Source organism: Procambarus clarkii, chromosome 22 (genome assembly GCF_040958095.1).
Source record: "Procambarus clarkii isolate CNS0578487 chromosome 22, FALCON_Pclarkii_2.0, whole genome shotgun sequence".
Lineage (NCBI taxonomy): Eukaryota > Metazoa > Arthropoda > Malacostraca > Decapoda > Cambaridae > Procambarus > Procambarus clarkii.
The window spans coordinates 19,853,592-19,865,980 of record NC_091171.1 but is presented as its reverse complement, the minus strand read 5'-3'; the positions used below and the strand labels follow the sequence as shown (position 1 = coordinate 19,865,980).

At 42.1% G+C, this 12,389-nt stretch overlaps 2 protein-coding genes across 5 annotated transcripts in view; both read right to left on the bottom strand.

The window, feature by feature from the left end:
* LOC123757638 (bifunctional peptidase and arginyl-hydroxylase JMJD5) overlaps positions 1–12,389 on the bottom strand; it is a 296,441-nt gene that overhangs the window by 9,195 nt on the left and 274,857 nt on the right. The window lies entirely within an intron of this gene.
* LOC138367436 (uncharacterized) lies at positions 9,011–9,721 on the bottom strand. Its single transcript, XM_069329091.1, has one exon. It carries the CDS (start codon positions 9,719–9,721, stop codon positions 9,011–9,013), a length of 711 nt encoding a protein of 236 aa, XP_069185192.1.

Sequence of the window (12,389 nt, the reverse complement as noted above, 5' to 3'; positions counted from 1 at the left end):
CTGGATTCCCATCTTAATCAGCTCATAACATAGCCGCTGCTGACCTCTGGTGAGGTGGCGCTTAGACAGCAACGCCATCTATGGAATGAAGAGGTGGACGTTTGTGTCTAAGCCTGTAAGTGAGGTTCCCTAGAGCGTCCCAGTATTAATGACGTGTCTGTTTGCAGAGTCGAGCTGGGACAGCTGTATTGGACGATGGATCAGTCTACCCAAGGCAGCCAAGATCCCTTCACCAGTCTGCTTTGAAGAAGCTGTGAGTCACCCCCGGACAAACTCTGTTGAGAGTATTAGCCTGCCTGTGGCGTGGCAGTGTTGGGAATCGCCTTATCCGGGGCTGGTTGGTGGAAGAGACTAGCCACTGTGGTGCTTAGTGAGGAGAGTGATCAGCAGGATCACACGAGGCTCCTGCCCAGGGCTCGCAACCCTAGTATCGGTCATGGAGTGGCCTGCACAGTGGAGCTGATCGGTACCTGCCAGCTACAGGCTGGATTGTGGTTGAAGACCTCCACGACGAAGCACCCAGTGGGACTGTGATTTGGCTGGCCTGTGGCCAGGGTAGATTCGTCATAGAATCATAGTGGATTCATCGTGGGCCACGGAAGAAGGAACCAGGGCTACCCAGAGTGAGCACCGTCGAGCATCCAGTGTCTTCGGAGGAAGACGAACCTGTACATAATAGTGTAGTTATAAACCCCGTGTGTGACTGATATTTATTTATGTTGGTGGTGAATATATATATATATAAATTGGAACATTTGTATCCCTCCCCCTTTAATTTAACTTGCGTTACGGAACACACCCCTTGAAAGCCTCTACTAACTTGGGGCCGGATACCCAAACTCTACTACCATCAGAGAAGATCCCGGTTTCGTCCCAGTTGGGCCGTAACATAATTGGCATCCCCAGCGGGATTCGACCCCTTGTCAAGTATGTTTGACAGGGGTGGTGATGTAGCGCAATCCCCTGTAAGTAATTCCCCCCGTTTATAATTATTTGGACGTTGTGCATCCTATGCGGTGCTCGGTGTGATTTAGTGCAATATTGTAGTGCGGTGCCCCGTGTGATTACGTGCAATATTGGTGTAGTACAGTGCTTGGTGTGTAAAGTGCTCAAGTGAAGCGACGTGTTAAGCGTTCGTGCACCACTTAAAGTGATAATGGCAGAAAAAGTGACCATCGAGGATCTGGACGACGTTCAGAGCTTTCTGAACAAGGAGGACTGTCATGCCAGATTGAAATATCTGGGAAAACAAGAACTGGTGCTAGTAAGCGCATATCTGGAGATAAAGATACGCGCAAGTGATTCCCGTGTTGAGATCTTGTCAAAGGTTCACAAACATTTGAAGGCCGGGGAGAAACAGGAAGGCGAGGCACAGAGTATAAAAGAAAGTGAGGTGGTAGCTTCCACTGAAAAGGAAGATAAAGGTAGTGACATTGAAAGTGATGAGAGTGAACTGAATATAAGTTTACTCACTGTGAAAATGCGTGAATTAGAGATCCACCGTGAAATAGAATGGAAAAAGCTAGAACTCGCTAGAGAGAGGGAAGAGAAAGCAAGAGAGAGAGAAGATAAGAAGTTAGAACTGGAAAGAGAGAGACAAGAAAAAGAAATGGAAATGAAGCGTTTAGAATTACAAGAAAGGAAAGAAGAGCGAGAAAGAGAAGAAAGAAGAGAAACGAGAGAGAGAAGAGCGAGAAAGAGAAGAGAAACGAGAGAGAAGAGCGAGAAAGAGAAGAGAAACGAGAGAGAGAAGAGAGAGAGAAGAGCGAGAAAGAGAAGAGAAACGAGAGAGAGAAGAGCGAGAAAGAGAACGAGAAGAGCGAGAAAGAGAACGAGAAGAGCAAGAAAGGGAAAAAGAACGGGAAGAACGACGAGACAGAGAGGAAAAGGAAAGACAACATGAGTTAGAAGTATTGTGGTTAGGCGGTCAGAGGAAAACAACGGAAATGAGTGGTTTCGATCCGGTAAGGAACATCAAAATGGTCCCAAAATTCAACGGGACGTGTCGAAGTTCTTTGCAGCCTTCGAGAAAGTTGTAGCCTCTTTGGATTGGCCAAATGAGAATTGGGCCATCATGATACAGTCCGTCTTGACTGGGAAGGCCCAAATCGCCTACTCCACGTTGTCCCTTGATGACTCCTGTGATTACGACACGGTGAAGAAGGTAGTGCTCATGGCTTACCAATTGGTGCCTGAGGCTTACAGGCAGAAGTTCAGGAACCTGAAAAAGACCTCGGAGCACACGTTCACCGAGTTTGCGACCATCAAGGAACGGCTTTTCCAAGAGTGGTGTGCTTCTCGGAGGGTGAAGACGAAAGAAGAACTCGAACAGCTCGTTTTGTTGGAGGATTTTAAGGAATGTCTGTCTGGAGATCTGAAGACATACCTAGAAGAGCAATAGGTAGAGACCTTACGTGCAGCAGCCACTATGGCTGAAGAATACATCCTAACGCGTAGGTCTTCCACTAGGTATGTCCCTAGGAATTACCCACGTCTGTTTGGCAAACCTTGTCAAGAAGAGAAGAGACCCGTCCCACAAAGCGCTATGAAGACTCCCCCAAGTAGCCCCCAAAGGACTTGTCCTAGCAGTCCGAAACACCGTAGTCCGAGGAGGAATGTAGTGTGTTGGACTTGTGGGCAGAAAGGGCACATTGCTGCTATGTGCCGAGGCAGAAGAGGTAGCGGTCCACGTAGGGAGGTGATGCTGATGGGCTGTGTGACACCAACAGTGGGAACCCAATCTCTGATGACTAGTCAGGAAGGACCAGGATTGTTTGCCCCTCACACTTCAGGCGGGTATGTAACGAGTGATCATACTGGTAGATCAGTTGTAGTGTTCAGAGATAGTGGAGCAGCCCAGTCCCTGATCGTGAGAGACTCGTTACCCGAGGGAGTGAGTGTAGATGGGAGACAAAAGGTTGTCCTGGTTGGGTTTCCTATGACGCGGTACTTGCCCCCTTAGTGCCGGTACATCTAGACTCGCCTTACTTCAGCGGCACATGTGCGTTGGCAGTAGTTGATACCCTGCCTATAGCTGGGATTGACGTAATACTAGCCAACGACTTGGTGACAGGTTGGGACTACGATAATCTCAAGGTTGTGGACGAGTCAGCCAAAACAGCAAGAAGGTCTGAGGTAACAGCAGGCATTGGTAATATCCAGGTACAGGCAGACATACAACTACTTAACCTGTTTAATCCTTCCTCTACCCAACAGATTGACAGCATTCTAACAGTCTCCTGATTCTTCTCCCGACAAGAAACATGAGGTTATGGTGACAGAAGCGACTGAGCAAGAGGAGAGGCCTCGTGTAAAAGTACCCACGGATACCCAAGAGTCTGGAGTGACGGCGGACGAGTACTTGGGGTATGGCAAGATACAACGTTCATTGAACCGGCCAGAGATTCCCCAGACGTCAGAGGTATGTGAGGTAGGTGCGCAGGCTCTAGTATGCTCTTTGATCCAAGCCAGGCTAATGGAGATCGCCAGCTATGGACGTGATAGGCTCATGAAGCTGATTCCTAAATGTTTCTTGGCGGTATTTTGTTTAATTCTTATGTGTATTTTAAGTAAGGATCAGTGGACGACCCGACAGATGATGGCTCCTATTAACATCATTAAGAAACCCCAGGGATTAGAGACTTGCACTGTGAGTGTTGCAGTCAAAGAAGGGACCTGGAAGGTGATGGTGGATATAGGAGGTATGAGAAGTGAAATTATGAGTGACTGTTTCCGACAGGTTGACACCCCCCGCGTGATTGCTGAGCATGGATTCAGCATTATACGGAACGTTGGTCGACCTGACGGTGGCAGAGCGAACACCATCTTCCGAGTACAAGCAGCCCTGCTGGGACTAGGTGTGGGCCTAGTGGAAGATTATGCTGTGAGTACTGACTTAACAACAATCACTGTTACTCTAAATTATCAGACCCCTGTATTCCAGGTTCCCGTCTCCCTGAAGGACTACTGGACCGGTACAAGAAATGCCGTCTGTGACCAGCCACCAACGGTGCCACGACACAGGGAAGTGTCGATTCGCCCCACATTGCGCCAGTGCCGATCATTACTAAAGACACGTGAGATTATGCCCTTGCTTGCCATCTTAGTGAAGGTGTGGGAAGTCACATCAGGCAGGTCATTGCCTACCATCTTCAAGTTTTCCTTGTGCTAGAATCTCCTATTAGGACAGTTTTGCGGACAAGACATCCTCGCCACTCCAGACCATTGTTTACGTGAGTCCGTTTGGAGTTGTACCCACGTACTAATTTGGTTTGTTTTCTTTTATAGAAATTCAAACCAAATTCTTTTTGGATGGGAGGTGTTACGGACCCGAGTCCAGCGTTGGAGCACGGAGCAGTGACGACAACGCCATCTGTGAGTCCGCTCCCGAAACCCACTCCAAATGGACAACGCCATCTAGTGAGGACGGGATATACCAGCCACAGGTGCTGGATTCCCGTCTTAATCAGCTCATAACGTAGCCGCTGCTGACCTCTAGTGAGGTGGCACTTAGACAGCAACGCCATCTATGGAATGAAGAGGTGGATGTTTGTGTCTAAGCCTGTAAGTGAAGTTCCCTAGAGTGCCCCAGTATTAATGATGTATCTGATTGCAGAGTCGAGCTGGGACTGCTGTATTTGTGGGACATTTGGGGCTTGAATCTGATTATTTAAATATTAATGTAGTAAATTAAATTACGAAGGACCACCCGCTTTTATAGTAAAGAGGGAAACTGAGAATTTCTGATCATTAGATAATTCCTAGATGAACCAGTAACTATGGATAAAATACTAGAGAATATGACCATAGAAATAATTAATGGGCTGTATATTTAAATGAATCAAACCCTCAAACACCTACATTGGGGGGTTATTACTGGAAGTAAGTACGTCCAGGAACTAGTGTGGTTCGTTCACTAATCCAAATTATAATAATCTAATCCTATGAATTATAGTGAAACTAATGTCATTACCATGAATGGGAACATAGATTATAAGTATAGTAATGATAATCACAATAAACACATGTTAATCCAAAGAAATTCTGCATATAAGTAATTTCAGGATTCTCATGACTTAATACAAAGAAATCTTAGCTTAATGATGATTCCTTTATGTAAGCCACGACGCTTCCTCTAATTCCCTGGGCTCGGCTGGCTGACGAATGGGATGGATTAACATGGGAGAAGGCGGCAGGGAGAATTCTTCTCTCGTGCTGCAAAACAAATATTTACAGTAGCAACTAATTAAACTACTGAATCTCTATATTCAAGAAATTAAGAGTTACAGGTGATAAAAGGTAATCACCTGTGGTTTGGTGTTGGCATGCGTCGTCACGGTCAATCACTCAGCTACTACACTACGCTTTACAAGATGCATCAAATAAAGAGAAGATACTTAGCTAATAAGGGCACTGTATAAGTTTTAAGATTGCCGAAATTCGCGCCCCAGGCTCTGGCTTCCGCTTATCCTGGATAATGGCGCGCTTCACTGGTCGGTCACGTGCAGTCAGGAACCAGATTAAAAAGGTTCCTTATGTTACACCAGCACCAGTTGAAGATATTATCTGCAAGGTTGTTCACGCCTCACAGTGGCGACTTTCATCTGAGGATGGTTAACGTCTACCCTGATGGCTGGGTAATGGCGTCTCCTCGTGAGCACGATACGGGTAGGTCTGCCTCAGAGCTTTTCCCCACGTGTACTGGCAAGCCTCTCCAACCCACGCCGCGTCTCGCGTTCATTAGACAAATTATTGTCATGAATATTAGTATTTCTCGCATTTACGCTTGAAATGTTGAAGACTGGACGGGTTTATTATTTAGAAGAGGATAATCTTATTATTTGCCAATTTAGGGATAGTAAACATATAAGGGAGAGGAACTAATGTCTCCCCATGGCATTCACTCGTGACGTTAACTTTTATTACTAGATAATCGCTATGACCAACGCTCTATTCAGCTTTTAGTTGGAGGTCAATTCATCTGTAATTAATTATCATACAGAATGCCTTGGTTATAGAGAATCGAATTTAATTCTCAGATACATTGGATATAATGTGTTTATTATAATGAAATCTGACGCAATACTGGCGTCGGGTGACGTGAGAATTCTAGCCTACTGCACAGATGAAATTATTAGTACATGAGAATTCTACGTGGTGTTAATTTTACTTACTACAATAATTAATAGGGTTAGTAATAAGTAATGAGAATACAACAGTGTTGTATTCGGTGTTGGAAATTCCCAACAGTATTGGACGATGGATCAGTCTACCCAAGGCAGCCAAGGTCTCTTCACCAGTCTGCTTTGAAGAAGCTGTGAGTCACCCCCGGACGAACTCTGTTGAGAGTATTAGCCTGCCTGTGGTGTGGCAGTGTTGGGAATTGCCTTATCCGGGGCTGGCTGGTGGAAGAGACTAGCCACTGTGGTGCTTAGTGAGGAGAGTGATCAGCGGGATCACATGAGGCTCCTGCCTAGGGCTAGCAACCCTAGTATCGGTCGTGGAGTGGCCTGCACAGCGGAGCTGATCGGTACCTGCCAGGTACAGGCTGGATTGTGGTTGAAGGCCTCCACGACGAAGCACCCAGTGGGACTGTGATTTGGCAGGCCTGTGGCCAGGGTAGATTCGTCATAGAATCATAGTGGATTCATCGTGGGCCACGGAAGAAGGAACCAGGGCTACCCAGAGTGAGCACCGTCGAGCATCCAGTGTCTTCGGAGGAAGACGAACCTGTACATAATAGTGTAGTTATAAACCCCGTGTGTGACTGATATTTATTTATGGTGGTGGTGAATATATATATATATAAATTGGAACATTTGTATCCCTCCCCCTTTAATTTAACTTGCGTTACGGAACACACCCCTTGAAAGCCTCTACTAACTTGGGGCCGGATACCCAAACTCTACTACCATCAGAGAAGAACCCGGTTGCGTCCCAGTAGGGCCGTAACATCATTATATAATTGAATGCGAAAAATAGCTGAATTCAGAGATAACACCTTTAATGTGTTCAAGAAATATGTAAGTTCTTCATTGATATTGTTCATATTGATGTGCTGCCAGGAATCTTGGCCAAGTACCCAAAGTTTGCTTATTGTAGGTGCAGCCTGCACATGACTGTAAAGCTGCCGCCCAGTTGGTGGGTGTGGAGCACATGATTGTAAAGCTGCCGCCCAGTTGGGTGTGTGTGGAGCACGTGACTAAAGCTGCCGCCCAGTTGGGTGGGTGTGGAGCACATGACTGTAAAGCTGCCGCCCAGTTGGGTGGGTGTGGAGCAGGACTAGTGACTGTGTACTGGCTCACAGCTGATATAAACTATATACTTTATATAGAGACTTGAGAATACTTCTTGAATTAATTGTGATATAAAAAGAGTACTGATTATATATGTACTCACCTAGTTGTGGTTGTGGGGGTTGAGCTTTGGCTCTTTGGTCCCGCTTCTCAACCGTCAATCAACTGATGTACAGATTCCTGAAGCCTACTGGGCTCTGTCATATCTAAATTTGAAACTGTGTATGGAGTCAGCCTATATATGTGTGTGTGTATATATGTATATTATATATATATATATATATATATATATATATATATATATATATATATATATATATATATATATATATATATATATATATATACACACACACATGTATATATGTTTGTAAGTGTATGTATGTATATATACATGTCTCATTGAATATGACAGCATATTCTGTATTAACTATTTTCTGGTTTAGAGCTTCTATCCCTCTAACTAGTGTTCTTGCATCAGGGTTTAGTTGGAAGAAAAGTTCTCCAAACGTCATGTTCGTTTTCGAGGAGAAGAAAAAGAAGTAAATAACCATAGAATGTATTACACTTATTATAAAATTGCACAACGTTTCGAACCTACATATGGCTCATTTGCAAGTGATAAGAAAATACAAAGCGCACTAGATTTATACCAGTACGAGGTCAGGTGAAGACAAGTTGAATAAAGGAAAAGGTAAGGCGAAAATAGACGACGAAGCACATACAATGATTAATCAGGTGTAGTAAGCCTATTATGTTGAGCAGTGTTTTCTATGTTGGCATCGTTGTGTTCCGGTCTTGTCCTTACTCTCATGGTGGGTAGAGTAAATAGTACCGTAATTCGGGTATTCATGGTAGGTTATTCTATTTTTATTTGGATTGCCTCAAGAACTTGTAATCTTCTTACATCTTGGGTTTTGTCTATTATACAAGTGTTTTTATTCAGCATTTGTCTTGTTAGGATGATGTCATGGGATTGTCTCATGTGATTCCTGGGGGCACCGGATTAAAGATGACAGGTCAAACGCCTCGTCAGCTTGGTCGACGTCATACCTATGTACTTAGATTGAAGGTTACATCCTTCGTGGGGGCAAGTGTACATGTATACAACGCTTGACTGCTGTAGAGGGTTCTCCGTCGGCTTCGGACTGTTTTTAATAAGGAGGTCGGTAGTCTTCTTTGTTTTATAGAATATGATCAGGTCTATGTTTTGGTTAGGAATAGTGCTTTTTACTCCTTTACGGATTATTTTTTTCAATATTCTTTCTTTTTTTATGTTCACTGTGCATAGTTGATTTATAATATAGTTTTATTGGTGTTGTGGTTACTGCTCTAGGTTCAGGATTGTACCATCGGTCCAGGTGTCTTCTTATAGCAGCGTTTATTTCCGTGCTGCTATATCCGTTGTTCACCAATACCTGAGTTACTCTTTCAAACTCTCTACTCACGTTGCTCCATTCAGAGCAGTGGGTAAGCGCTCAACGAATAAAGGCATTGAGAACACTGGCTTTGTATTTTTGGGGGCACTCACTTCTACCGTTCAGGCATAATCCTATGTTGGTAGGTTTAGTATATACGCTGGTGCTTAAAGAGGTTCCTGTTTTTGTTATTAGTACATCCAAGAATGGCAGTCTGTTATTTTCACTATTTTCATGTGTAAATCGGAATATTGACTCACTCTCTCTAGATAGCTTTTTAGATCAATTAGTTCATCTTTAGTTCATTGAGTCTTTTACTATTATGAATATGTCATCTACATATCGGTAGTATACAGTTGGTTTTTGTCTACTACTGAAGAATCTATTTTCGATGGTTCCCATGTAAAAATTAGCGAATAACACTCCTAAGGGGAAGCCCATTGCTACTCCGTCTATTTGTAGATACATGTCTCCTTGCTGACTGATGAAAGGAGCTTCCTTTGTACATGCCTTGAATAGACTCTTCAAGCGTGGCTCAGGTATGTCTAATTTGGGGGGGTTGCTCTCGTCTCTATATACTCTATCTAGTACCATTTCTATGGTGGTGTCGACTGGGACGTTGGTAAATAGGGATTCGACGTCCAGGGAAGCAATGATTCCCTCGGGCTGTGTAGTTTTCATTAATTCTAGGAAATCTGTTGATGATTGGGGACTATAGTTGTTTGGAGTGTATGGAGTTAGGAGTTCGTTAAGTCTTTTTGCCAGGTGATAGGTTGGAGTTGGTATTTGACTGATTATTGGACATAGTGGGTTACCTGGTTTGTGTATCTTAACATTGCTATAGGCATATCCTAAGTCGCCTTGGAGTTTAGTGAAATGAACACTACCTTTCTTTGCATTGATTGCAGTAATAGTTTTGTTCACTTTGCGTTTAAGGTATTCCACAGGGTTCCTCGTGATTCGTTGAAATTTAGTGTCATCTCTGAGGATGTCGCTAATTTTATTCATATATTCTTGGGTAGGAATCAACACATATGTTGCTGTCTTGTCAGCTTTTCTTATTGTTACATCTTCCAGAATTTTTAGTTGTTTTTACACACAGAAATCACAATAACGTGATGCATCACGTTATTGTAATTTCTGTGTGTAATGATGTAAGGGCGAAGAGGGAGAGCGGCCAATTGACATAGCTCGAGTGCATGGGGGGGAGTTGTGTAAAACCCTGGTTTGTGTCTCGGAGAGGCTGCGGGATCCTGTAAGTTCAGTAGAACTTCGGTTTCAACTCTTTTTTTAACCATGTCGTAGCTCAGTCGATTAAGGCAGCGTCTGGGATGCTCCTGGACGCAGGTTCGAATCCTCGTCACGGCCCTTGTGGATTTGTTCTTTAGTTGTTTTGCTGCTTCTTTGAGTCGTGGGGTTAAGATTGTTGATGAGTATGTTCCTCGTTTTCCCCCCCGCTTCTGTTAGTAGTTCAGCCTGAAGTGTGTCAGTGGTGATGACTTTTTTGTTGTCTTCTAGCTTATGGATGTCGTCCAGAAGCATTTCGATTTCAAGGCGTTTTTGATGCTTCATTGGTTTTGATATGAACTGACAATTAGACCAAGATTCAAGAGGTGTCGTTGGTCCTGGGTAAGATCATGAGAAGTAAGGTTAATGTAGCCATCGTTCGGACGAGGGATCTTTAAGTGTCCACCATTTAGGGTTGTCAACTTTTGGAGTGTCTTCGTTTCTACATAAGTTTTGTGTTGTTGTTTCAGGTTAAATAGTTCACTGTTGATGGTTTGCTTGAGTTCGTTGGGGATGTCGTACTGGGTCCATTTATTTAAAGATGTTCAGCTTGCTTTGTAAGGATTTGGAGGGCTTCCTTCTTCGTGTTTAGTTGATGCCGTATGAGATCGTGCCTATACCTATAGGTAAACTCTGTGTTGCGGACTGCTGGGTCATGTAAATTTATATTGGTGTATACTAGCAGCAGGATTTCTTTTATACATGTCTCATTGAATATGACAGCATATTCTGTATTAACTATTTTCTGGTTTAGGGCTTCTATCCCTCTAAGTGTTCTTGCATCATGGTTTAGTTGGAAGAGAAGTTCTCCAAAAGTCATTTTCGTTTTCGAGGTGAAGAAAAAAGAAGTAAATAACTATAGAATGTATTACACTTATTATAATTCATTCTCATCACTTGAGAATGAACCATGTAGGTTCGAAACGTTGTGCAATTTCATAATAAGTGTAATACATTCTATAGTATTTACTTCTTTTTCTTCACCTCGAAAACGAACATGACTTTTGGAGAATTCCTCCTCCAACTAAACCCTGATGCAAGAACACTAGTTAGAGGGATAGAAGCCCAAAACCATAAAATAGTTAATACAGAATATGCTGTCATATTCAATGAGACATATATATATGTATATATATATATATATATATATATATATATATATATATATATATATATATATATATATATATATATATATATATATATACACATATATATATATACACATATATATATACATATATATATACATATATATATACATATATATATACTAGTATATTTTGGTAGCAGTCTTTCCTGTAGACATATATTATTAAATATGACCGAAAAAGTAAGATTAATAATTCTAACACGAATTTTCTCGATCTTTCGTACGTTTCTTTTCACTGTTGGTGGTAAATCAAAAATCAATTCTCCAAAATTCATTTTTTATTTCTAGTCTGACGCGACACTTGAGCGCATTTCGTAAAACTTATTACATTTTCAAAGACTTTAGCTTACACATACACAACTGAATAGAACTTACACATCTTCGATTTGTTTATATCTACATTTGAGTGAGGTGGATGGGGTGAGGTGGTATTAATAGGGTATTAAATTCCTAAACACAAGACAGAACACGAAACAATGGGTTTTGAATGGAAGTGATTTGTAGAAAGCCTATTGGTCCATATTTCTTGATGCTTCTATATTGGAGCGGAGTCTTGAGGTGGGTAGAATATAGTTGTGCATTAATTGGCTGTTGATTGCTGGTGTTGACTTCTTGATGTGTAGAGCCTCGCAGACGTCAAGCCGCCTGCTATCGCTGTATCTATCGATGATTTCTGTGTTGTTTACTAGGATTTCTCTGGCGATGGTTTGGTTGTGAGAAGAGATTATATGTTCCTTAATGGAGCCCTGTTGCTTATGCATCGTTAAACGCCTAGAAAGAGATGTTGTTGTCTTGCCTATATACTGGGTTTTTTGGAGCTTACAGTCCCCAAGAGGGCATTTGAAGGCATAGACGAAACGTCGTCTATGCGCTCAAGTGTCGCGTCAGACTAGAAATAAAAAATGAATTTTGGAGAATTGATTTTTGAATTACCTCCAACAGTGAAAAGAAATGTACGAAAGATCGAGAAAATTCGTGTTAGAATTATTAATCTTACTTTTTCGGTCATATTTAATAATATATGTCTACAGGAAAGACTGCTACCAAAATATACTAATATATATATATATATATATATATATATATATATATATATATATATATATATATATATATATATATATATATATATATATATACTAGCTGTATAATATATGTTGTTGAATATGACCAAAAAAGTAAGATTAATATTTCTAACACGAATTTTCTCAATATTTCTTATGTTTTTCTTCACTA